The sequence below is a fragment of the Columba livia genome, chromosome 6, assembly GCF_036013475.1.
Source record: "Columba livia isolate bColLiv1 breed racing homer chromosome 6, bColLiv1.pat.W.v2, whole genome shotgun sequence".
Lineage (NCBI taxonomy): Eukaryota > Metazoa > Chordata > Aves > Columbiformes > Columbidae > Columba > Columba livia.
Genome location: NC_088607.1, coordinates 24,641,820 through 24,668,321, shown reverse-complemented (window position 1 = coordinate 24,668,321; position 26,502 = coordinate 24,641,820). Strand labels below are relative to the sequence as shown.

Below are 26,502 nucleotides of genomic sequence, written 5' to 3'. Positions count from 1 at the left end.
GGGATTGCAAGAGGCAATTGGAAAGGATAAGCTTTCAATTTACAGCCTGGATCTTCAGATGGGGTTAGTCACAAAACTTGGCTGATTTACAGAAGGCAAGGATCTGGAGCCATGTTTTCACTCTAATGAGGTCATAATTTAAAAAATAATAATAATAAAAAAATAGATAAATATATTTAACAGGCATTTCCAGGCTAACAAGAATGAAGCCTCTGGGGACTAATTAAGTCAATGAGGTTTATAAATCATAGGTTTATAATACATGCACAGTAAATCTCCTCTATGTAAGAACTGAAAAGACATTGTCATTTTATCTAAGCCTTTTCAAATTCAGTATTGTGTTTAATTACTGTATCCAGTGAAGCTATACACACACCCTACCCAACCCAACCCTGTTAAACTTCTATTCAAAATTCTGTAAGCCAAATAAAAATTTTCAACACTGCAAGAAAGAGATGTCTAATGTCACATGGTTTCTCATTTTTCACACAATAGACATCCACATCTTCACTGAGCATAATTGATCTGGCTCTGGACAGAACTACAGGTGGACTGAAACCGAAGTGGAAGTAGCTAAAGGCTGGGGAACCATTTACAAGAGGTATGAGCCTTACAAAAAGCAAGCGCACAATTGTGATCCTCTGATTCCTCTTGGGATGATTTAACAGCAGTAGAAGCTCTTTCATTAGCACATGCAGGGAATGGCACAGAGAAGCTTTCCCTTTATTGCTTGTGAGGGTGGGGACACATCATGTCCTTGCACCTTTCAGGTTAGCAGATTACTTTGCTGCTGGTAATAGCAAGCAGACAAGGAAGATTTGTCCATAGCCTACTCACCTACATTCAAAGACAGAAAGGGAATGTACCATGAATATCACATTTCCTTTGTTATGTGTGGAAATGAGATATGTGGAGGCAGTTTGAGTGAGGAATCACCTGCAACCATCAAGCCCCAGGATAACCCTGAACATTTTCAGGGTCAGAAGAAAATACATTCTGATTAACAGCACAAATGTAGACTCAAAAATGCAGCTGTATCTCTTCTCAGATTTCTTTTTCCTGGAGAAGCCACGAGCATCACATAAATGGAAACAACAATAGACGTGATACTGAATGGAATAAGCAAAGGGAAAGCATAGCTGCATCTTGCAACAGACTATAAAGGAGATCCAGGTCACTAGGCTATTACAGAAAGAGCAGCCGTTTTGACATGCACCAAAACTAGTCAGTCTGTCAGTGAAGAAAAGCTTTTAGCTTTGCTACTGTTCCATTTGAAAGCAGCTAAACTGCTTTCAGAAGTTGATCAGATTTCAACATACTTAGAATAGCACCGTGTATAAAGGTAATGAGCTTGGAATATCAAGATTTGACCTAGCTGTTGTTGAACTTTGGTGAGTGGCTCAACTGAGACATCCCCTACAAATTCTTCCCTCTAATATTTCAGATTTTGCTTACTGTTAAAAAAAATGTTCATAGCTATCCCTGCGCACATAACACAGATAAGAATCAATGCAGAAGCAGACCACGCGATCATGTTCCACAGTCAGGACAATATTGAATTTTACAACATAGGGTTGTTGCTGAATCTATCAATCCTGCAAGCCATGACAAATGGCCACTAGAGAAACGCCTGTGCCTATTTAGGATGCTAATCCCCATTTCAGTTTCTAACTGCTTTTGACATGTTTTGCTGAGGGTCACTACCATTACATCTGAGCCAGTGGAGCAGTCTCTGCAAGAACCAACACCTCCTCCACTACAAAGCCAGACCGAATTTGCAAATCTTCAATGGTGAGCTAAGCTAACCTTTTGCAGTTTAGTTGTGACTCAGTTTAACCTTCTGTCTTTGCCCATAATTTGTAACATGGCAAACCCGTGCAGATGTTTCTGTGGTGACCATCACATCACAGATTTAGCTTATATTGTTCAAGGAGATGCTGTGCCTAGATTTAGAAAAATCCCATCTGTTGTTATAGGCCATCTCTTCCGTACAGAGATATGTCCACGTTTGCATAGGCATTTCACTAAAAAAGATAATGCAAAGGTCAAGAATTCAAATAGAACATAACTCAGTGCGATATGAAATAACTCCCACCTGAAAGTAAGAAGGCATCTCAACACAGTGTATCACTAGTTTAGCTGGGGGGAGAGCAGTGGGAGGAAAAACAGAGAACTTGCAGTAAGGAGTCAGTTATTATTATTTGCTACAACACATGTATTACACAACAGTATGCAGTGCAACATTCACTCTTGAGTACTTGGTTTTGTTCCTGTTTACTTAGCTCCACCACATATTTTGTTTCCTTATTACAGTACAATTATTTTCTCTTCTTTCCAATCCCAAACTGAAAAACTCCCATATTTCTTGCATATATTCATATAGCAAACCAAGGAGAAATGTACTTACGTGATCACACCAGCACAGACTTCACATACATTCTGTGAAACACACAGTTTTCTACAGGCAAGAAAGTAATACTCCAATTTTTCAGCATTCACCACACCCTCCTCAATCTCCAGATATTCCTTGACACCTAGCTCTACATATTTAATAGCCCTTGTGCCATCATACTACAAACCAGCGTTCACCCCTTATCTCCTGTGAAACTCCCATAGCAATCTTTAAAGACATTAATGATGAAAAATTAGAGGCCTTAAAAAATAAGAAGGAGAGCTGACCTTTGCCAGTGTGAACTGCCTATGCTTGAATGAACTTCTGTGCACATTCAGCAAAACTTTTCAAGCCTGTACAGCTTTGGTAGATAGCCAATATTATCCTAGCATCACTTTTCAGAATAAAATTGACAATCTTTAATCCTAATTTGAGTTCATTGCACAGTGCAGACATTTGTGATTGTGCCATTGTGCAGTAAATTGTACTCCTGCTAAGTGAAAAGATGAGAGAAAGAAATACTTACACTTGGATTTTTAAGGCCAAAACTGAACAATCTTTTTCCTTTATAATCTAGACTGTATAAGGATGAACAGAAAAACAACTCAAAAGAAAGACTAAAAAGGAGCAAAGGATAGATGACTAATGTAATAAGGATTACTTATGGTCACTGTAAAAGCTATTATTAGAAATGATGCCACATAACTCAATCCATAACATTTCCTAGGTTACAAATATGCACTTAAATCTTACAAAAAATATTTTTAACAGGATGTGACTATAACTAAACCCAGCTACAATTAGAATTTAGAAGAAAACATTTAGCGTCACCCAAATTAGTATGATTATTTACAACTATGAGAACACAGTAAACACTTTGTAACAAATCAAAATGTACCACTAATCTAGACCAGAAAAGTATTTTGGAAAATTTTTCTTTTAAGTATGTTTTAGAGCATGTAAGAAACATATTAGTTATCACTAACTGCAAAGTTTTGCTCTACCTTGGTTTTCACACAGAAATTTAAGTCAGAACAACTTCAACCTGCTGTTCTATTCCCAAACTGTATTTTTGCAACTTTTCTAAGTTCTCACTCCAACACAGACTTCTGTGGTTTCATAAATGGTAAAGACTTCCGTTTTTCTGAAATTATACTGTCTCCTTCCATTTCTATTAGGCAGAAACAAAGCAAACAAATCTTAAAACATAAAACAATAAAAACAACAACAAAAAGACCACACAAAACCAAAATCCACATAAACAAAAAACAAAATTTGAGGGAGCAGTAAAACAATACCCTCAAGAAAAAGAAAAAAAAAAAAAGGACATTTACAAAGGCAGAAACCTCCTTCCATTTTCAGAATCTGTTGGTGGTATTTCTTGCATTTTTTTAATATACAGGCAGGGGAAGAAGGACTTGAGAGCAAGTAGTGACAGACTAAGAGAAGAGCCCTCCTTTCTAACACACACACAGTAGCAGTGATTGTAGAGATTTATTCAGATCAATTACTTTTCTGGAGACTGTATGGTAGCACCGCAGACCTCTTTACATAAATACAGTCTGGAATAGTACAGGCACCAAAGACAAGACAAAAGATTTTTTTTTTTTTCCCCATGAATTGTACATATAGATTTATGCCATATAAAAATTTTTTAAGGATACATTAAATTTGCCAGAAACCTAGGCAAACACATGTTCAGTTTTGTATGATTAACATAAGGAAATCTTGCCATACTAGATTTAGGCCAGAATTACTGAAGGCCTACAGAATTGCAGATGATTTTAAAACATTAGGCAAGTTTAAGTTTCAACTGTCTTTTCCAGTTCAAGAGCCAGGGCTTATCAAGAGAAATCAGTGGGAAAAAAGGCTCAAAACAAACAAAGATACGGCTATTTGCATGACAAGTGGGAGACCTGTAAAATTTCTTGCCAGAAGCTGCTGGACATGGAAGCTTATATGAACTCCAAGCGAGACTGGAGATCCTGCACAGGTCAGTAAAGAAGCTAAGCTGAAAAAAGTCAAATGTTGGAAGAGTACTAAGGGGAAGTATCATATATACTTGCTCAGTTCCTCTCCAAACATCTGCTTCTCACCGCATGTAAAAGAAAGAATATTGGGCCAGTTGGGCAGCTGGTCTGAACTAGAGAGAGCATTCTGCAAGTTCTATGTCATGCTTTGGGAAGCACATGATCAATTTAAGTCCTTTATACTTCGCCAGCTTATTTCTTTTCTCTTGGATTGGTTATCAATATGAACACACCACTTATAGTCCCTATAATGCTGTCTCAAAAGCATTGAAATTATCAATCATTTGATTTCCCACTTTAACTCATGAAGTTACAGTAATTTTGTTCCTTTGGGGACTCTCCATATTTCCGTTTTCACTTATTTTGGCAAGGGGGGTGTCATACATTTTCTACAAAAGAATTAAAAGCTCAATTCTTATGAATATCATTCTGTTTGCAAAACAAACTATCATTTTGCCAACCTGACTGGTCTGCTTTCTTTTTTAGAAATGGCAAGTTAGTAACTAAGAGTAGATATATTTCTACACAAGTTCTAATGATTTTTCCAATACTCTTTTGTGAGGTTGTATTTCAGCCTTCCTGCAGACAAAAATCATAATACAGATAACAGTGCCATGATACAGATAAATATCAACACCTCAAATACAAGTGGAGGTGACAGCTCTGCTAAACACAAAGGCAATATTTTCCTATACACAGTCCAAAGCGTGACAGACACTTCCGACTTTCTACCCACTGCAATAATCCAGTAGTAACTTCCTGGTCTTATACAAATCTGTAGGATGCCACAAAGAAATGCATGATTACAACTGCTGCAGCTGTTCGAAGTTGATAGAACATTTAAATAGATTATTAATGCATATGCTCTGTTTAATTTTCTGCCCTGCTGGCACTAACATTTAATCAGATTTGGGGTATATTCTTCTCTACTAATTGAGTTTACAAAACCTTGATAATCATGTGCAGCTGACACAAGAAATTACTACTCTATTTTTTTTTTTCCCCTAGTCATCCCTGTACTTTATACTATAGATTCTTAAACAGGAGCATGTTTCCAAAAGGAAATCATAGGCATATAATAGATTTCACTATTCCAGCCAATACGCTCCCTCTAGATGTCAATATTTTCAAATAGATTTTATTTATGAGCGGTAAAATCCTGCCCACCCCCCATTTTACCTTACATTTTGTTCTTTACTTAACAGCAGACGAATCATCATTTCAGACAGAGCCTGTCACTTACAGATTAATTTTTGAATCCTCCCCTTGTCAATTGTCCCATCATTTTATTTTCTTTAAAAGAACTATTGCATTGTAACTTTCTATAAAGTTTTTAACCGAGCTCATTTAAAACCAAAACAGGAAATGTAATAGAAAGCCAATAGCTGAATTTTTTAATTATTTCAGAATACACATTTCATTGGAAATATTTGTAAGGATGCCAACAATTCAGATAGAAATTGCTGTCACTATATTGTATGACAATGTCAACTCTCAAAGCCTTCTTTCCAAGACAACATTTCTTTCAGCTATACTATTTCTTACATTAAGTGCATGTTCCTTTCCTTGCATGTGCCCTTAATATGATTAAAAACTGAACTAAATCATCTAATTACAACATTCTCTTAGATTACCCTTCACATACAAAATCTTGTATTCACATGATTAAGCACTACACCTTTCCTCACAAGCAGGATTTACCTGCTTTTATCTTTCGGTGCCTTGAATATAGTGAGGATGAACTAGGCAGAACCAGTTTGATTTTAAGTACACAGTGACTTAATAAACTCAGTCCTGTAGGGGTCAGCAATTATTAATGAAGGGTAAATTTCAAAATTAGCCACAGAATGATTTAAAAGACATTTGTTCCTGAAAGTTCTTCCTCCTCTTTCTCAAATAAAATAGATTAAGAAGGAAATTAAATTCTTCAAGAAATAAATTTTGACTGAAGTGAGAAATCATGCTAAGAAGCTAATTTAAGAAAGATGAAATTAATTTTGGTGACATTTATTCTATTTAGCAAAAACGGCGACAAAACATATAGTAGCTCTGTTACCATGAGATAAGAGGTTAGTAATTTAAGGCTGGGCATAGCTACAGTCTACAACGATTTAATCCTTCTGGTACAACATCCCTTGTGACCTATCATTAAAGGTTTAGAGTAAAACTGACAATTATTATTAGCTGGTAATTGGATTTTGGAGATTGAGTATAAAGTTAGGATAATTTAAATTACTGTTGACATTGGAAAGATTATGTAAACGTTCTGAATCAGCTGTATTTATCAATTTATTTGGTTGGATGAGAAAGACTTAGCTTATCACTATCGCCTAAAACAGAATGCAAAATGTGCAAGATTACTGCAGTACTCTTTTTCAAATTAATAAATAAAAGCAAAGAAACAGTAAGAAACAGTTCCTTAGAGAGGAAGGACCACATGTAGACCATATTAGCATCTGTCAAAATTTTTAACTACTAACTTCAATTACAGTAGATGAAAAGCAAATTTTTAGAAATGTATTAATCTTAAAACAAAAAATACCGAATATGTATCAAAAATACATGGTATGCATAGAGAAAAATGAAAAGTGTATGGCACATTATTTTATTATATGGATTTTTAATTATCTATCCTAAGTTTCAGAGAATAAAAAAATAAATTAGAACACAGCAAGCTTTGGAAATTTATAGGGCATTCAAACCAGTTTTCCTTCTAGCTTCAAGATTCTGGTTTCTATAACAGTGATGTATACATGCACGTTCCAGTCCTGCCTACAACTCCGCACATTGGGGGAAAAAAAAAAAAAAAAGAAAATAAAAACAATTTTTTTCCAGGGCAAATCACATTTTCTGTGCTTGGTGCAAAAACATGGTAGTATCTAAGATTTTATTTCAATCATTAGCACACAGTATCTCAGCCAAAAGCATGAAGCAACACTGATATTTGATTATTCATCGTTCTTTAATAACCACTTTCTTAAATAGACACTTTGGCATAATTATGAAAAGGTGCTTGCCAATACTAATATCTGATACTGAAATAATAAACCCCGGCCTCAGTACCTGAAAAATTCTCTTTTACTGATATTTCCATCCCCAGTACCTTTGTTTCCTTCTGTTACTATTACCAGTGCCCTTTACTTCCTACATGAATGTTACAATAGAGTATGGCTGCCATAATTCATTTCTGCCCTCCAAGCAGCAAGTACACCATCTAAGAAATACACACTGAATAAAACTTTCAAGACCTCAAGATCCGAGGTCCATTTCAGAATATCATAGGACTTAAGTCATATGCCTGAAATCACTATGCAAACCTCAGAACTATCCCTTGAATGGGTACAAAAGAACCAATAAGAAACTGAAAACAAAAGAAACTTTCTTTTATCAAAGAAAGCTGATGAAGTAGATTATAGTGATCTCCATTAAAACATCAACATTCACACTGAGTTATCATATAAAGTGTATATCACAAAAGCAATTCCTATTCCAACCGCAGCAGAAATGTTTTCGCAGATAGTGCTATGATCTACATGCTCCTAAACATTAAAGCTAGTCATCATATTAATTTTGCTGAAGTATCCAGCTTTCTATTATTCCTGATGTACTCAGAGTTTTCTTGGTTTGTAAACAAGTATTCCTTTACAAATATTTGTTCTCTGTTAGGCAGTGTTGCACAACTGAGCACTTAAAGCTAAGATATTAAGTCCTTGTTTTGGTGAGCAGCAACTTTCACTGACTTAGACAAACTGATTACTACTGCTAAGTATCTTGTATCCGAAAATCAGCCTACTTGTTTAGGCATCTAAAAGGAGGGGTTGGGGGGGCAGAATTAAAAAAGAAATATACATATATATTTAGTAGCTGTTAACAACTGGTGGAAGTTGTTCCTGGAGGAAGGCATTTGGAGTACAGAAGCCATTTTATTCACTCTACAAAACCCGGAAATATATTCCCTGTTCCCGAATGCCATTTACTGGCACTTTATTAACAACTTACTATGGCTGTATAGGACTGTTTTAGAAAGTATTTAAATACCCTAAGATCTGTATTCATTACACCTGAGAACATAATGTATGTTGACATCCTCCATGAAAGAAAATTCAAAAATAAATCCAGCTGTAGTAGATTGGCAAGTAGATTGTCCTCTCTAAATTTCATCTTTCTTAAATTAGCATTGAAATCCAGTTAATGAAGTCAAAGTCAAAGCTTTACTTCAAGGAAAAAAAAAAAAAAAAAAAAAAAAAGAAAGAAAAAAGCTAGCTTTCAACATATACCAAAATGGAATGTTTCAACATTTTGCTCTCCAAATAAATCCAGGTAAAACAAACAATTTCCAAAGCACAATAACTCTGGAAGAATTTAATGCTCTGCAGTAAAATAACTTATGAAGATTCTTAAACTAATATGCAAAATTCCTCTAAAATGAGCATAAACTGTAACTACTTAATTTATAAATGCTGATGCTTCACCTTTTAGGGCCTGATTCAGTGAGGATCTAAGGTACAGTATGGACTTGTTTTTAATAAGCTATTTTCAACCTACAGCATATATAGATTGTTGTATAGCCTGAAGACATGCCAGTACACACATGATCCAATGTAATTAGTCAAATTTCATCACCCAGCACTGAAAATATCTCAGAGCAGTGTGACTGTGTTGTTCATGCCTGTGTGGAAGAAAGGCATTTTTCCAAGACCAGCCTGTACACAGACTGATAAGCATGAGGGATAAGGTAGTAAAAACCCCTCCTGAAGAGGAAAACATAACTATCTTCCAGATAAAACTGAGCGCAAAACCCAGTGAGTCATTTTTACTCTATAACCAATCATTGGTAGAAGAGTTTTTAAAGGCACTAAGGATAGATACAATAACGGTGGTTGAATATCCAAAACTCCGTTTGGGTTTTTTAAATATGCCCTTTTATCCCACATTAAAAGAGCAACAATATAATCCCTTTCTTTACTGCATCACTTCTACACCTCGCCAGTTTAAGTTCCAGCTTCTCTAGAAAAATAGAAATATTTCACAATCATCACAAAGCATCTTGCACAATCAGACTCCAAGTTTTTGTAGGTACAAATTATAACAAAATTGAAGGAAGAAAATGTGGCATCACCCAGATGCAGGACAAGACACGTTTGCCCATCACCTATCGGCAGAGAGAATATAAACAGAAAGATTCAAACTAATTTAAACTATTCTTTGATTTGGACAAAAATCCTGTGTCTTGATTAGGAAAAACAGGCTAGAAGAGGCTTCATTTTGGGATGAGGACACAGAAGGAAGCCATATGAGTTGTGTACTAAATTGATACAACACATCCATATTATGAATATCCCTGATGACCACATACTTTTGGAAGCAGGTTGCCAGAGAGAAAGAGAGAGAAAGAGAGAGAAAGAGAGAGAAAGAGAGAGAAAGAGAGAGAAAGAGAGAGAAAGAGAGAGAAAGAGAGAGAAAGAGAGAGAAAGAGAGAGAAAGAGAGAGAAAGAGAGAGAAAGAGAGAGAAAGAGAGAGAAAGAGAGAGAAAGAGAGAGAAAGAGAGAGAAAGAGAGAGAAAGAGAGAAGATGAACATGATGACAGCAGCAGAGGGCTGAAGGATCATACATTTCCATACTCAAATAAGGAAGACAAACAAGTTATCCCAAAGAGTTTCAACATTAAAGAGGAAGAATTATAAATCAACAGAAAAACTGTAAATATAATCTGTACCGTTATGACTTTAAAGCAAGGATATCACTGCTTTATCAAATTCCTATAATGCATAAATACCACTGATATCAAATTCCTATAACGCATAAAATCAAAATGATAGTGAGAGTAAAAAATATCTCTGGTAAGAATACCTGAATTTGAGAGTACTCATGGAAATGTTAGTATTCAGGTAGCGATGGTTATTAAAAGATACGGATTTTGAGAAAAAATTAGAACTGGTGTAAGGGGCCAGTTGCTCAGATCTCAATTCTCTGTCTTCTTTATATAAAGAGAAGCAGATCATTAGAAGAGCAGCACGCCAGAGCATTTTGCAAATTTTCTGGGGAGGGTCAGGGCTATACTGATTTTTCCCAGTTTAAAGGGCTGTCTATTATAATATGGCTAATGGCATATGCAGCATTGGATTCCTGCAGCTTCTTTGCTTTTTGTTAGATACCCAAAAAAGTTTTTTCTACCTTTATCTTTGCTTTGCTAACAGACAGCGTGCTCAGACGTTACCACTGTTATTCCTCTCTTTGTAAGTTCAGGAATGTATACCTCAGCACGCTCCTTTTCAGAGCTACTCAAGAGGATCCAGTAGAAACTTCAGACTGTGTGGAAGTAGAATACCTGTGTAATTACTGATTTCATAAGAAATTTCACAAATTAAACATCTGCACGTTGCAGAGTGCAGTGTACACATGCATTTTCTGGTCAAAGCAAAAATGCTGCCTTCATCACAGTTCAACACAATTTTGGTAAAAAACTGTCCTACAAGTCTTCATTCTATTTGTGGTCTGTACAATCTGGTGACTACACCCACAGAAATACCAGTGACTCTTAAAGACACCTTCACTGCTAGGGCTCTGGGACCCACCTGCCTTTTTGTTTGTTTGTTTTTGCATGCCCAGTTCAATGCCACCACCACCATTTGTCTTCCAATGGGCCTTTATTCCATATTGCACATTTTAGGAACTAGTAATGACTGTAAAGCTGTTGGAGATATTTGAATCTCTGACTCTTCAAACATAAGATTTTTATTTTTTAATTTTTTTTTTTTCTTAGGCAAGTGATGTGCAGGTTGAGAGATAAGAATGCCTGGATACCACTACTACTCACCGGCTTATAGTCTTCACTCATTTATTGAATCCCAGTTAGCAAGCATTAAATCACTGTGATTTTCAGTTACTGTCAAGAGCATCCAGAAACTAAATAAAAATATTTAGTTAGCCCAGATCATTCATTCAGTGACTTCCCACAAACTACCTAGTCTATCTAAATTAGTCATTTCCAATTATGCATATAGTTAATAGTGTTTTCTGAACTTAATAACAGAAACATGCTCCAGATTGAGGGAGTCACCTAGATCTGCATTTCTCATCCAAGCAGTGCTGTTATCAGTCAAGGGCAAAACCTATCAGTTGTGAAATTTCCTTTGCCAATTTATTGTAATGAATCTGCTTTACAATTAGAAACGTAGTCAGCAATAGCAAAATGAGTGCCTACACTTACAGCATGCACAGATATGTGCACTTTGGGATTAAATGATTCTGCATAAAACACTGTCACCACACCTTTTACTGCTATGCCCTCATAGCCCTCACGTATAGTAAAGTTTACATGGCGCAAGAAACTGAAGTTTGGCACCAACTTTCTTTCCTCCTGATATGAAGCTAAAACATTCAGATATCTTATCAACATTCATCTCTTTAGAGCAAAACAAGGTCACTGATATCATGACCAACATCAAGCAATGTGGATTTTTTGCTTTCTCCTTAGGAAAGGATATGCGACCTGTGAGCTCATTTAAAACCTCTGTTAGTTTAAGAACATCAGGAGTTCAGGAGTAGAATTTAAGTCTTCATAAATCATCGGCAGTCTAAAATCCCATTTTGTCCCATCTGAAGTGTGCTAAATGTAATAGCAGAAACTAAGAAACACACACAGAGACACTAGTAAATCAATCTGAAGAGACCCTGTAAGACATCTTGGACCAATGTCTCTTATGTTTTATATACTGCTACTCTGTTTGCAACCTCCACTGTGCATAAGAAATCAGACATTTTTAGGGCTATTAAGCACAACATTCTCACAGCAGAACAGCATGAAGTTATTTGTCTGGGGCACAGGTGTTTCTTTAATTATATAACATTTGGAAAATTCACTGCACTCAGTGACCTTCAGATCACACTCCTACTTTTGTGGTTTTGTAAGCTCACGTAAAGTAACAACATAAAAACAAAGGTTGTCCCTGGACTTAAGTGTTTTCTTATGCTGCCCTTTGTTATGTTTTCCGTGTTTCTGGGAGCAACTGGCTATTCCAGTATTCCTGAATCAACATACATTTCAAGAGCTGGTGACTCCAAGGTAAGAAGGTGTGCTAGCTGTGAACAAGGACAGTTGCAAAATTCAGACCTATTTTATGCCAATTGGTTGAACAACTACAAGATGCACAAAAATGCTGCCTGAACAAAGTTATATAATACATCAGCAGCTGAGAGCATAATGATGGAACAGTTCCAGCAGTGTTTTGATCTTGAAGTGCTATGGTAAAGCTGCTTTCCAGGTAAGTATTGAACTGGCAAGTACACACCCTCAAAATACTCTCCAAGTGGAAGTTATGCTATGATAGTTATGTTCATGTACCACTAAGTCCTGATCAAATGTCTACAGTGGGCTGGGGAAAACCAAAGCTCTAGTTAATTCACGGCTCTATCACTGATGCTCTTTACATTGATTCATAATGCCATAAACCTAGACAAAACAGAGGTTATGAAAATTAATTCAGTACAATTTGCAAAGTCTTAGAAATGTTTTGCAAAACATGTTTCATGAGTGATATATAACATTTCATATAAACCTACTAATAAAAACTCAAAAACTGAGATCACTTAAACACATCTGAAGAAACTGAGCTAAAGCCAGAGAAACCCACAACACACACATACATAAAAAAAATAAATAAAAAAGGAAGAGATCTTGCCAACAGGCTGGCAAAGATTAGCCATACTCAATGAGATATCCCTTAATGAGTTGCTTAGATAGTTTTATAGGTTCATGTACAACAAGGCAAGATTTGGCAGAATCCAAGAAGCCTTTCTACCCTTCCCTAAGGTGGTATTTTTCTCCTTTTGAACTTCAGCATATAGAGTCTAGAAGGCCTGCACTTCAGACCAGACAAGGCCAGCTAAGGGATGAAATCAGATACAAAACATCACCATTAGGAGTGTGTAAACCTGACAGTAATGGTGACCCTTGGGAAGAAATCTCACATTTTAATGAGAACTCACAAGAATGAAAAGGTTCAGGCTACAGATGTCACAAAGTAAACTCTTCCTTCTCAGTTACTAGTTAAAGATCAGCACCAAAAAAGAATTACTGAACCTCAGGTCACGACAACCTGATATATTCTGGTGCTAAGAGCTGTCCCCCCCAATTTGAAATGACTAGCAAAGATGCTCAATTAAGAGTCTATTTCAATGCCATTATGCAATAACACCTAAACAAATAGAGCATAACAATGAGAGGAAAGATTTGATGAGCAAAAAAGTTACTGAGCCTTCCTGAGGCAGACACAATGTAAAACTGCACCTTAATTGTGAAAGAGGCAGCAGAAACATGCACTATGAACGTTCCCTCTAATGTTTTGCAACAGACAAAAACACATAATGCCTTTATTAAACAGCATGAAATCTATTTAACGCTTCTTTGGATGCACTAATTAGGTTTTGTATTATGGGACAGAGTGATACAGCACTAAGGGCAAAATGCTCCACTTAGTTAAGTTCCATGCTACTCCTGTTCACAGAACAAAATATGAGAGAAGTCAGTACATTCTCCAAGAGACAGTAATGAGCTTTTTACTACTATTTCAGTCCCAATATTAAAACACATACACTCTTTTTAATATTAGGAACAAAATATTGACTTGCAGGAACGTAACAGTCCGTGGAACCTCTCTTCTCCAGTGTGTCTCCTTTAAAGGACAAATAATACTTCTGCATACAATTTAGCCTTAATTCTGAAAACTGTGAAGTGCATGCTCAATTTTACATCTCCTTGAACTCATTGCATTCCGTGAGTGCAGATGAGTTAACTCATGCGCCTGAAGTTAAGAACTTTCATAACATTTTGAAGCTTGCAGCTCCACTGTCTCCTTCATGAAGTTTTGAGATAGCAACAAAAGGAAATTCAAAGCAAGTTTAAACATTTTTTGTATTTTGTCTGCTAAGTAAGTACAAAGAGGTAATTTCAGAAATGTTGCATCTAACTTATGTTATTTAAATGAATAAATCATGCTAATACACTGTAACGAACAATGGGCCATTGCTGTGCTGATTTAGGAAACGAGCCAGTTGTGTTCTTTATTCAATATACTATAGATTAAATGCAGAATGAAAATATTTTAAAAGGGAGTCTTCAAATAAAGATGAAATACAGCTGGGGAGCTGCAACTTTCACATACTTCACGAAATTGAGACAGTTGCCCTGAAGTGGTGGAATACATACTACAATATATATTACGTCAAACTGTTACAGAAAGGGGGGTGGCAGAACTTGCCCAAAATCTCACAGACATCAACAGGCTTCTGCATAGGCAGCTGAGGTTCCCTACACACACCTCATCCTCACTCGCCCCCACCAAAAAGACAACAAACCGCCACCAAAACCTAGACTCAGATAAGTCTCCTCTTAAAGCATTCAATTCCAAAGGAGATTAAATTCTTCAAATATGAACACTTAAATTGCAAGGCCATCAGTACAGTCTATGGTAATACTACAGTGACATGTGGTCCTGGTAACTCTTTGCAGGAATGCAAAGATTGTGGCTTCATATTCAGAACCAACTACATTCATTCGCAAATATTTATGTTCCTATTATCTCTAAGTACATGTTTCTGCACACAGCAATACTACATGGTAAAAGAACATCTTCAGTTTCCTCAAGTTTTGGATGGGTTGGTTTGTTTTTTTGTTGTTTGAGGTTTCTTTGTTGAAAACAAATCAATGGAGCTATTAGCAAATGAATATTATGAAATCTGAGAAAAGTATGTATACATCATTCTGTGTATAGAAAATCAATAAGCTCCTTAATGTCCATCTAAATATTTACATGTAAGTAAAAAAATACAGTGGTGTCTCAAGACTGATAGTTTTGGAAATACAAACAGTACCGCATATTAGGTAATATGGCTTTGAATCTTAAGATTTATTTTAGCAGTCCAAACCTCAACCTAGAACTCAATAAAATCCATATTATCTTCTTATAACCCTTTCCCAACATTTGGGTTTCAAATACCTCCCAAACATGGTCTAAGTTGGTGTTGGACATGAGCAATAATCATGGTGTTGGACAGGAGCAATAATCTTTTCTGGAAGTGACACAATAAGCTAAAAAAAGGGCTAGGAGGGTTGACCATGCAAAATTCTCCCCCATTACGATATGTATTTTTATAGGACATGCCCATTTTCCCCTGTTCTGTAAGGAACTGTCAAGGTCTACATGAAGCTCACTCACCCTGTTTCAACTGTATTGCACTAGCTTGCCTGCAGAAAAGGGAGAAAAGACTGAATGCACATGGCACTTGCTAAAACCAGCCAAAGCCTGGGTGAGAAACATGTAACTGTCCATAATGAGACAAGAACATTGGGTTAAGAATAAGATATGCAAGCCTGGCTTAGAAAGCAAGTGAAATTGTAGTGAAGACAGCTCACAAGACTCATCCTGGCACCACTGGCAGTATAGGTAACAAGCTGGAGCAACAGCATCTTCTGTTACTTGGCCAGGCATTTACTGGAAGTGAAACTCCCAGAATCTTACTGTGTACCACTTGAAACAGAATCCCAACTCATCTATGCTCTGCTGGTGCATCCTGAAGAGATAAATATTCTCTCCTCTCAAGTCCTTTAATTACTAAGAAAATCATGCCCACTATTGAAGTCCTGTATTTCTCACTTTCCAGGTACATTCCCATTATGGAAACTGTATCATGTAACTCCACCTTGCTTGCTCCCACACCTTTCTTACAGTACGTTCCCAAAATGGGACACCAATCTCCCTGCAGCATGTGACTCTCAGCACTTCCTTGGCTCTCTGTGCTCTGTCCTGAGCTGGAAGCAGAGATCTTGGCACCCTCCAAATTCCTAATCCAGATGCTCTTGGGCACAGCACAACAGACTGGAAGGGCAGAAGCAATGACTGGGCTCTGTATCCGCTCCAAGCTAAAAGTCCTCATAAGTGCATCATCCCTCATGGTGCAGGCAAGTGCCACCTGGGTGATATTACCAACTCAACCATAACCATCTCTGTCTGGACTTGAGTATCTCCACACTTGCAAATCTATGATTAATATGGTGCTAACTGACTTGACTGGTAAGTGCTTCTACACCTGCAATTAAACCATCACAGACAATTATGAGCTGCCAGACTCTTGGTCCAGCCTGTGAATAAATACTTTCAAGCATCCAGAACCTCAGTATGGAGAATTTTTTTTATAACAAGGGTGGTAAAACTCCATAACAGGTTACCAAGAGAGAGGGTAGATGCACCATCCATGGAAACATTCAAGGCCAGGCTGAATGGGCCTCTGAGCAAACCAATCTGGTTAAAGATGTCCCTGCTCGTGGCAGGGGGTTGGACTAAATGACCTTTGAAGGCCCCTTCCAACCCAAACAATTCTAGGATTCTACAAAAGCTATTGGAAGAAAATATTAACTCTCTCCCAAGGCATTATCTCATTATTCTCAAATTAAATCCAAACCAAAAGACATTGCTAGCTACTAAGAAGAAAAGATTCTAACTTCATGGGAAATTACTTTGATTTCAGCTAACCCAACACACTGATCTACTCAAGCAGATTTGCCAGAGACTCCTGGAAGGAAGAATTAGAACAAGAAATTTAGTCAAGCAGCACAATAACACACAACTCCTTGTCATCACTCCATTCTCTCTCTATATGCATACCAGGTAGGAGGGTTATGCCTATGCAAGAGGGACAAGTACACTGGTCTCATCATGAAACTACCATAGAAATGGCAAGAATGAAGACGCAGTGATTCTGAGAAGAATACAAAATACCCCTTGTACAGTGTCAAAATTCCAGCATCCAAAGGGCACTAAGCAAACACCTTCACATCTCAGCTACAGCAACAGATGCAAGAGGAGAGAAAAATGTCATTGTTCACAACAACAAAAGAAGCTCTTGAAAACAGAAGCCATCCTTACTGACAAGAACTATTACATGAATGGAAAAGAGTAGCTCATCAATGTGTGTTTCTTTCACTGAATCGCAAATTGTATCTCACAATGCATCTGCACCTGTAACACGAACCTCATTGAAAAGTCATTTCATTAATAAAAGGTGTTTTAAAATCAGGTTTATTTTGTTTTTATTTATTATAAAATATATGTATTATAAAACATTATAACATATTATTAATATTTTATATTTATACTATAAAAAGTACAGATGGCTGTGCTGGTTTGACTGAAATCAAGGTAGTTTTTCTTTATACAGTTAGAAACTTTTCCTATTAGTAGCTAGAACAAATTTTGGTTTGGATTTACCATGAGAATAATGAGAAAACATGTTAGGTTTTCCATATTTTGACTGAGAAGAGCCAACTTATTTCTTTCAGTAGCTAGGCTACCTTTCAGGAGCTGGTATGAAAAGAACGTAAGAACTCACTGATATCTGGGCTGTTGGCAAGGACGTATAATCTGTCCACCCACAGCTGAAAAATAGCAGCTGGGAGAGAAAATAACAGAACAGCACCCAGACTGCACTCCCATTTGGTCAATGAACTAGTCCCTACCATTAGTGTCATGCTCAGTATATAACTGGAGCTGGCTTTTCCAGCTAGTCAGTTCACTTCGGGAGTTTGATTCCATTCTGCTCCATTTGGAGTTATGTTGGAATCTGGCCTTTTGCCATTCTGCCGTTTTGCAGTTAGCTTTTGGCCTGTTTGCCTTTTTGCTCTTTGCTGGGATCAGCTGTTTGGGACCAGGGAGTCCGCCTTTCTAAGACCAGCTGTTAGGCACTGACAGAGTTCATGAGAAATTGCAGTGATTATCACTTATTTTATATATTAGTAGTAGTATATTATTATTTTAGTTGTCTTATTAAACTGTTCTTATTTCAACCCACAAGTCTCTCCCTTCCTCTTCGGTTTTCTCCCACACCTCACTTTGGTGGTGAGTGGCTACTATGGCCCTAGTTGCAAGTTGGGGTTAAACCACAACAATGGTTAAACCACAAGCACTGATCACTACTTCAAGAACAATTTTTATTATTAAACTCTTTTTGGAACTTTCCTTATTCTTATCAACTCATTCAAATTGGCCTGAATGAAAGTAGATCTTTTTTCTCATTGTGTTAACACTGCTCTATAACTGTTTTAGCAGTTACATCTTTAAGGTATCACCTCTGCTGCTTCAAAGCATCATGAGTCAAAAACTTGATCTGCTGACTGAAAACTTTGATTTTCATGAAATAACCTTTCCAAGAGTAGATGCACACGTCAGGTAGTTTTCTGTTTCAGAACTTGGTTTTTCACCTAAAGTACTGGAAATGTAATTGCATCACACTTTTTTTTTTTATTCCCCCTAAGGATTAGAAAAAGAAGTACTTGGAACACCAATGAAAGAGCAGGGCAGAGAACAGATGTGACCTTTCTAGTGAGGTGAGATTTGCTGATGTTCAGTCTATCCCCTTCAGTATTCAACCATGGGCAATAATCTTTCCTCTCTGCTGTAACACAGTCTCTATTCTTCATCCCACCAAAGTGCCTTTGGGAAGGCAGCAATTCTGATATTGTCAGTTCATGTTCCGTTTAGTGTTCCCCATTAAGCCTCAGTTTCTTAAGGCATATGGTAACAAGGAATTACTTGCTTTTACTAGAAATGCTTTAGGACTAGGCTTTTTAGGACTGTGATCTGAAAGTTCCAGTAACCAAATAAAAGAGACTGCAAGTGCACTGGTTTTAACTCTTAGTGATTCAAAGCCACCATTTTCAAGAGTCTGACTAAAATGTTTTGAACATCACTGTTAGTGAACTCTTTTGTCAACCCTGATATAACCTTCCTCCTGCACCAGTCTAGTTCTCTTAGACAAAAAGAAGCAGTATTGTCAAAATGGTAAATACAGAGCAGTAATACAATCATACTAAACTTTTAAATATCCAGCTAAATTAAGTGGTACAAACAAGTAAATGAAAAAGTCTGGAATGTTTTCTTAGATTACTTTATTTACTCCTATCCCTATTCCCAAACAACAAATAAGTAGGAATATTTCAAGAAATATAGTTTAAATCACAGATATTTGATACCATTCTAAAGACTTACTCTTTGTAGTAATTACTGTGTATTATTTAAACTGATACAATTTAAGCACCTTTTTATCTAAACAGCAGCTTTTAAGAAAGGGTCTCAAAATATCTGCCTCAATCTTCTAAGCAACTGCGCTGGGTTGCTGCACAGGAAAGATATAGCACAGAGAGCTTTTATTCTGCTCCTGCAGAAGCTGTCAGAACATAAGTATTTTCTATGTTGTTTCTCTAGCACATGTTCCTCCAGGAACCTTAAATCAATTGTTAACTGACAGAGCACAGTAAAATTCTACCTTACTCCCCCTTCCTCCTGCTATTAGAAAGCTGTGGTAGAAGAGGGAAAGATCCTGCTGCCCTGATCATTGACCCCAGCTACTTCACATCAACAAGTGCTCCCATAAAAGGAATTCTCCACTGGCCCTTTACAGCAAGGAGTCAACATTTTTTTTAACAGCTAGAGTTATTGAGGAAGGAGGGCCTTTGTTTTAACTGATTAAACAACCTAACAGCAACATGATGTGAAGTTATCCAGTATGTCTCCCTACCAGTTTTCCACTCAAAACCTCTTTTTCCATCTCCTATATAAGCATATAAATTATTCCACTTGCCTTTTTAACTTTAGCACACCTGCAACAGGCTACAAAAGAGCAATGTATTTTCACGTCACTGGAAGATATAATAAAGAAATTTGCATCCAACTTACAATGGTAGAGAAATATTGCATCATATTGAGCCCATTCTGTTTTAAAGGCGAATTGACTGAGGAGACAAACTATGAGAAGTGGGTGGAAAAAAGCACCAAAGCCAGAACCAGAACATGAAAAATACCCCCAGTACCCCAAAACAAGAAGAAATATGAAAGATTCAACTTGCCAGAAAAAAATTACTCCTGTTAGATAGAGTAACTCAATTAACTAATACATAATAAAGACACACTTGCCTGATTGAAATATGCATTCCATCTCCAGTTCTAGCCAGACAGCTAAAGAGATAAATCAGTGGCTAAGATTAAGGGTGTGCATACATGGTTAGGAGATTTCACTCAATCCCAAACTCATTCCAGCATTCACACTAACACACTGAATTTGTGCTAACATTTGACATCTTAATATGTATCAAGTCATCCACACACTGTCACATGCAACACATCAAAGTAGAGACAGTTACTGACCGCTGAAAGGCAGCAGTTGCCTTCAATCACCTTGTAGCTAGATGGGTGAAGCTAACAGTTAAGCATGGAACTTGGTGTCTACATTTCATAAAGCTTGTGATAAGTATTATGTCTAAAGCCCTGATCTACTTTCTCCACTGGAATACTTCACGCATGCTGGACTTCAGCCAACACGTGCACCAAAAGTTTACATATTCTTACAAGGTATTCTGAGGCTTCACTGGATTGCTTTCCTAAAGGTATCCTGAAAGCAGTAAGCCCTGCAGTGCTGGCTCCAAGAAATAGCAGAAATGATACAGCAACAACAATATCAAAGCATCCATAAGAGAGTAGCAGACTATGAGGTATAAAATCAGCCCATAATCTGTCCTGCAGAACATGACTTTTCATATTGAAGAACCAACAGATCCTGTTAGTTTGACAGCTGTGACCAAAGGCATCCTGAACTCCTCAAGCATGTTAGTACAAATATTTTTGGACAAGTGGACACAACTCACAAACACTTGAACAAACTACTGGCCTGTTCAAACCTCCACACTGTTTTGAACACTGTTTTCATCTCCCCACTGTTTTGAACACAGAAATGCCTGTACATCCACCCACTCCCTTGAATATGGAATACTTTGGAGTCTATACAAATGATTCATGACAGCAAGTACCACAACTAGGCATGAGGGTTTGCAAGATGCGTCTTCCATGTTACACATGCAAATTTAACTCTATCCACATGTACATTAGGCCACAATCCAGTTACAGAGAGCACATTATTTCTCAAATAACAAAATACGTTCTAGTATTTCTTCCCTAGCCACAACAGTTTGGGGCTTTTTTTGCTTTGTTTTTAAGTCTCACCCTATATTCTCATACACACTAACAACAGCAAGCATGGCTTGGCCAAGAAGAATTTCTGGTATCCATGAGCTTAAATACTGGTCTAGAAATGGAACAGGCTGCTACTTTATTTAAAACATAAATTTTTTTAGTGTCTACAGGAAAAAAAATCACAAATACATAAATTTATGTTTTAAACCAAGTATAAAACATACTGTGGTGGTTTCCAGCACTATCCATCCTGCATGATTTATTCATAAACAGTGTAAGACCAGATAATCCATAACACTGCAAACAAATGTGGTCTGGTTTCATTCACATCTTCCATGCAAACAGATGCTTATCATATTTTTCTCAAAATAAAACAGATGTTCCACTGTTGAAATCCTGGGGATACAGGTTAAAAAAATTGCCATTTGCAGTAGGTAATAGTTTGAATATTTAGTAGCATTATGTGAAACTCTATGTTTTTAATCAAAAACAAGACTGTAAAATTAACTATTGATATCACCCATCAGTTATGTTTTACTCTTGTCTTACATCTCCAACAGCATAATCATTATTTCAATGCTAATTATGAAAGTATTAGGAAATATCAAAAAGTACCATCAAAAATAAAAACTTAAGATTTACAATTAGGTGTTTAACGCAGAGGTTTTAGAGCAATGACCTAAAGCAACAATGAAAAAACTTAGTTTCACAGTTTTTATAAAGGTGGCCAAATCATTAAACAAACAATTAGTGCTTGCAGCTCTTTTAAGCTCTCTTAGGGACATGGACTTGAACACAGTCCAGAAAAGGTGACTGAAAATCATTCCTCACTTTTACGGTAGCCTTTGCAAACCCCGTTTAATAAAATCACATCATTCCAGTTTTGTTCTGAGCAAGCACTTCGTACTAATTTACCAGTCTGAGCTGGATAAAGGCCTTGAAATAAAGAGAAAAGAAGTAATTGTCCTCTGAGACAGCAAAGGCTTTCTAAAATGACCATGGTAGATGAAGATGACCTGACAGAGAAAAGGGTAAAAAGCATTTCCTCGATTCAGCATCCCGTAACTCTGACAACAAGAAAGGGGAAAAAAGCTAGTGCTATTGCAGCAGTAACACCGTGGGTAAGCCTCAAGGACCAGGCATGAAACATTAGTATCTATCTAAGGCAACTATTTTCCTCATGCACATTACATATAAAGATAATTATACAGAAGTATTTCTGTTGTTTCTAACAAAGCTATAGAGCACAGAAGATATCACACTTTTCAAATCAGCGGAAATTATGTATTTACCAATACCAACAGAAATAGTAAATACCGAAGTGCCAGGTTCCTTTGGATTCCTCACAGGAGAGGAAGAGACTTGACTTGAAATACAGATGCGTATGAACAGAACACAATCACAGAAAGTTACCTACGAAACCTTTATATTGAAATACCTCCCCACCCCAAACTGTCTCTGCCCTTTTCGTGTCCTCAAACCCAATAGCAAAAACTATTGTGGCAGTCATTACAGATACTAATGACTGTAGTGCAACAGATGCTGAAGTGGCAACATACAGGTTAGATCTTATTCCTACACTACAAAAAACACCTCTGTCTGCTAAATGGTAGAATGAAAAAACTACAGCACCACAAAAGGTAATATTAGCAATAAGGTATGGACACTGCAGTAAGAATATATAGCAGAATAATTATGAGGGTCTATGGGAGCCATCAGCTGCATGAATACAGCTTTTAGTTATTAGTGAGCACATAAAAATTAATCCTATCAGCCCTAGTATCTATGCTTCACTATATGAATTGTGCAATATTATTCATACAATTATAATCAACTGTATAATTTGCTTTAGTTTTCAGGATCCAAGCCTACATACATTCTTTAAACACCAAATCAACATTGTATACAAGAGACAGCTAAAATACACATAAATATATCAAAATAGTAACATTCACTCAGATTTTAAAAATCACCTTCTTGGCGCTACAAAACTTTGATCGGTTTCAGATACCCACAAGAGAAGGAGCAAAAACTGTAGAACAGGAGGGGAAGGTGGAGCTACCAACTCAGCTAAATAAGGAAAGGACTTAATGGAATAAGCAGAAATAATAACACAGTGACTCAGTTCTGCAATGAACTGACAAGCAGATAATTGATACTAAAAGTTGATATACAATGTTCAGTATTCTTAGCTTTTTGAATAGCTGAAACAGCAAAATCCTGAAGGCAATGCCCAAGCTGAAAGCATCTCCAGCAGATACTAGAAATTAGAGCATTAAAATCAAAAGGTTTGGAAGTAAGCAAAGCAGTTTTTCAAAACTGTGTATACTGAGTACTACGCAAAGTTACATCACAATCATGGAAACATTATATAAATAAGGAGAAATCTTGCTATTTAAAACAAAACAAGAAGACTTCATAAAGTAAGGAGGGCATTGATTGAAAGAGGATAAATAAAACTAGCTGTGATGATAAAGACAGTTTATTGTGAAAAGGAAACAAGCAGAATTCTAATAACAAAGTTATATGAAAAACTTGCTTAAACAGACAAAAATGCTACTTTGATCCAAGTTCTTTTATGACCAATCTATGATTGATATAGGAAAAGAAGCATAAAGCTTGAGACAGCAGTATGTATATTTAGTATAAGAACCAGGAAATTACAAAATATACACCAGAAACTTGTCCACTGTTAGAACTTTTAGACACTTAAATTTACTTTCAAATATAAAAACTTTAAGATGCTTAAATTAGCTCAGCCCATCAAGATCTGCGTCCTTTATCTTCATATTTATAGTGACTTAATCCAAGTTGCAGATTTTTGGCTAGCAATTGTGCACCTTAAAGTCTTAAAAATCAGGAAACTATAGAACTGAGAGTTACACCCAGATATTGTCATTTTCTGTTTCTGACTAAGTGCACAAAGCTCTTGGAATGCATAGAAAACTGAAGTCAGTTCTAAATGAGGACTTCTGGAGTTCTACACTTCACTCCATGTGTGAATATTTCACATAAATAGTGAATACACTAAAATATTAAAAGAGGAGAAGAATAAAGTAAACTCATATATGCAAATTAATGCTCCCTGCCTGAAATTTTAATACCAATTTGTGTGCTCAGGTCAATTGATTTTGTACATATTGGTCAAATGATGCCACACTATTTATCTGATAATACTGTACATCATCTGAATACTGAGTTACCTCCAGCTACTTCGCCAGCTTTTTCTTTATTTTATTAGCATCTTAAATACTATATAATATTAATATTTAAATAAACTTTTAACTAGGTAGTTAAATAATATTTAACAGTAATAATCTATTAAGTAAATATTTGCTACTATTTTTTTTGTTACTGAGAGATGATAGTAATCTCTTTATATACTGCATAGAGAAGGAAGTAAGTAGCTACTAAGTTTTGTTACTAGTGTTCATGTATATCATCTTCTTAAGTACAAACCAAGAATTAATTCATTTAAAGCAACAAATATAGATATGATAAAATCTCATTACTACTCAGTCTAAAAAAGCTATAGTCTGTTTTGTTTAGAAGTTGTGAAAAGAGTAATAAAACTATTAACATGTGTCAGAAAAGAATCTCTGTGCAGGAGATTACATAAATTTGCCCTTGAAGTTGAGAAATCTTAGACATAGCTGTGATTTTAAGTGAACAGACTTCACTGTATTTGAATCTATCTACTGTAGAGCATTCTAAGATCTTTCATGTCTAAATGAAATTACAGAGAAAAAGTTTCATTTGAAAAACTATAATTGAGTATATGCAAAAATCAGAAAATTATCAGTAAATATTATTTTTAACATAGCTCTTCCCACTTGAAAAATTAAATTATAGTGCTTTTTAAGATTTTAAAAATTAAATATTACCATTAAAAAAAATAATTGTGTAGGGAACTCCTTATTCTGTTTATTTTCAAAAAAAACCCAAAACATAAATTGCACTCTCCTAGACTTTAAAGCTGTTCTGGTTCATAAGAAAAGCTCACTTTGCAACACCTCATTTTTTAAATATTTGGCTGAAAGTCAAAGGAATGCCTGGCCTAACACTTTATATTAGATAGAGTACAGACATTCACTGTGTGGCAAATAGTGAAGACTGTAGGAAGAAGCCTTTTGCCTCAACACTCAAGATGTGATCTTTTTGGATTTCAGTAAAGCCTTTGATACCGTCTCTCAAAGTGTTCTCCTGGACAAGATGTCCAGCACACAGCTGGACAAACACACAGTGCAGTGGGTGAGTAACTGGCTGACGGGCTGGGCTCCAAGCATTCTAGTAAATGGGGTTATGTTGGGCTGGCAACCCATCACTAGTGGGGTTCCACAGGGCTCCATCTTAGGGCCAGCACCCTTCAATGTCTTTATAAATGACTTGGACACAGGATGTGAGGAAATACTAAGTAAGTTTGCTAATGACACTAAATTTGGAGGAGCTGTTGACACTCTCAAGGGCAGAGAGGCCCTGCAGAGGGATTTGGACAAATTAGAGAACTGGGCAATCACCAACCACATGAAGTTCAACAAGGGCAAGTGCTGGATTTTGCACCTGAGACACAGCAACCCTAGCTGCACATATGGACTGGGGACAAGATGCTGGAAAGCAGCTCCGCAGAGAGGGGTCTGGGGGTTCTGGTTGACAGCAAGTTGACCATAAGCCAACAGTGTGTCTTGGCAGCCAAGAAGGCCAACCATGTCCTGGGTGCATCCAGGTGATCGTCCCACTCTACTCTGCACTGGTGCGGTCTCACCTGGAGCACAGTGTGCAGTTCGGGGTGCCACAGTAAAAAAAAAAAAATATATATATATATACATATACACACATATATATATATATAAACACACACACATACATATATGTATTAGAAGATTATAATATTGGTGAAGGGTTTGGAGGGGAAGCCGTATGAGGAGCAACTGAAGTCACTTGGCTTGTTCAGCTTGGAGAACAGGAGACTAAGGCAAGACCTCACTGTAGTCTACAACTTCCTCACGAGAGGAGGAGGAAGGATAGGAGCCGATATCTTCTCTTTAGTGATCAACAACAAAAC

General features: G+C 36.6%; 1 protein-coding gene across 18 annotated transcripts in view; it reads right to left on the bottom strand.

Annotated features, from left to right (window-relative positions):
- The window catches only part of LRMDA (leucine rich melanocyte differentiation associated), a 702,006-nt gene that overhangs the window by 30,142 nt on the left and 645,362 nt on the right, over window positions 1-26,502 (bottom strand). The window contains exon 11 of one of the 18 annotated variants that reach the window (XM_065068563.1): window positions 442-26,502. The exons of the other annotated variants lie outside the window; for them this stretch is intronic. Coding sequence (XP_064924635.1) covers window positions 26,483-26,502 — 20 coding nt within the window. The 3' untranslated portion in view covers window positions 442-26,482. Of the gene's footprint in view, window positions 1-441 lie in introns of those variants that run through there. 18 annotated transcript variants of the gene reach the window in all.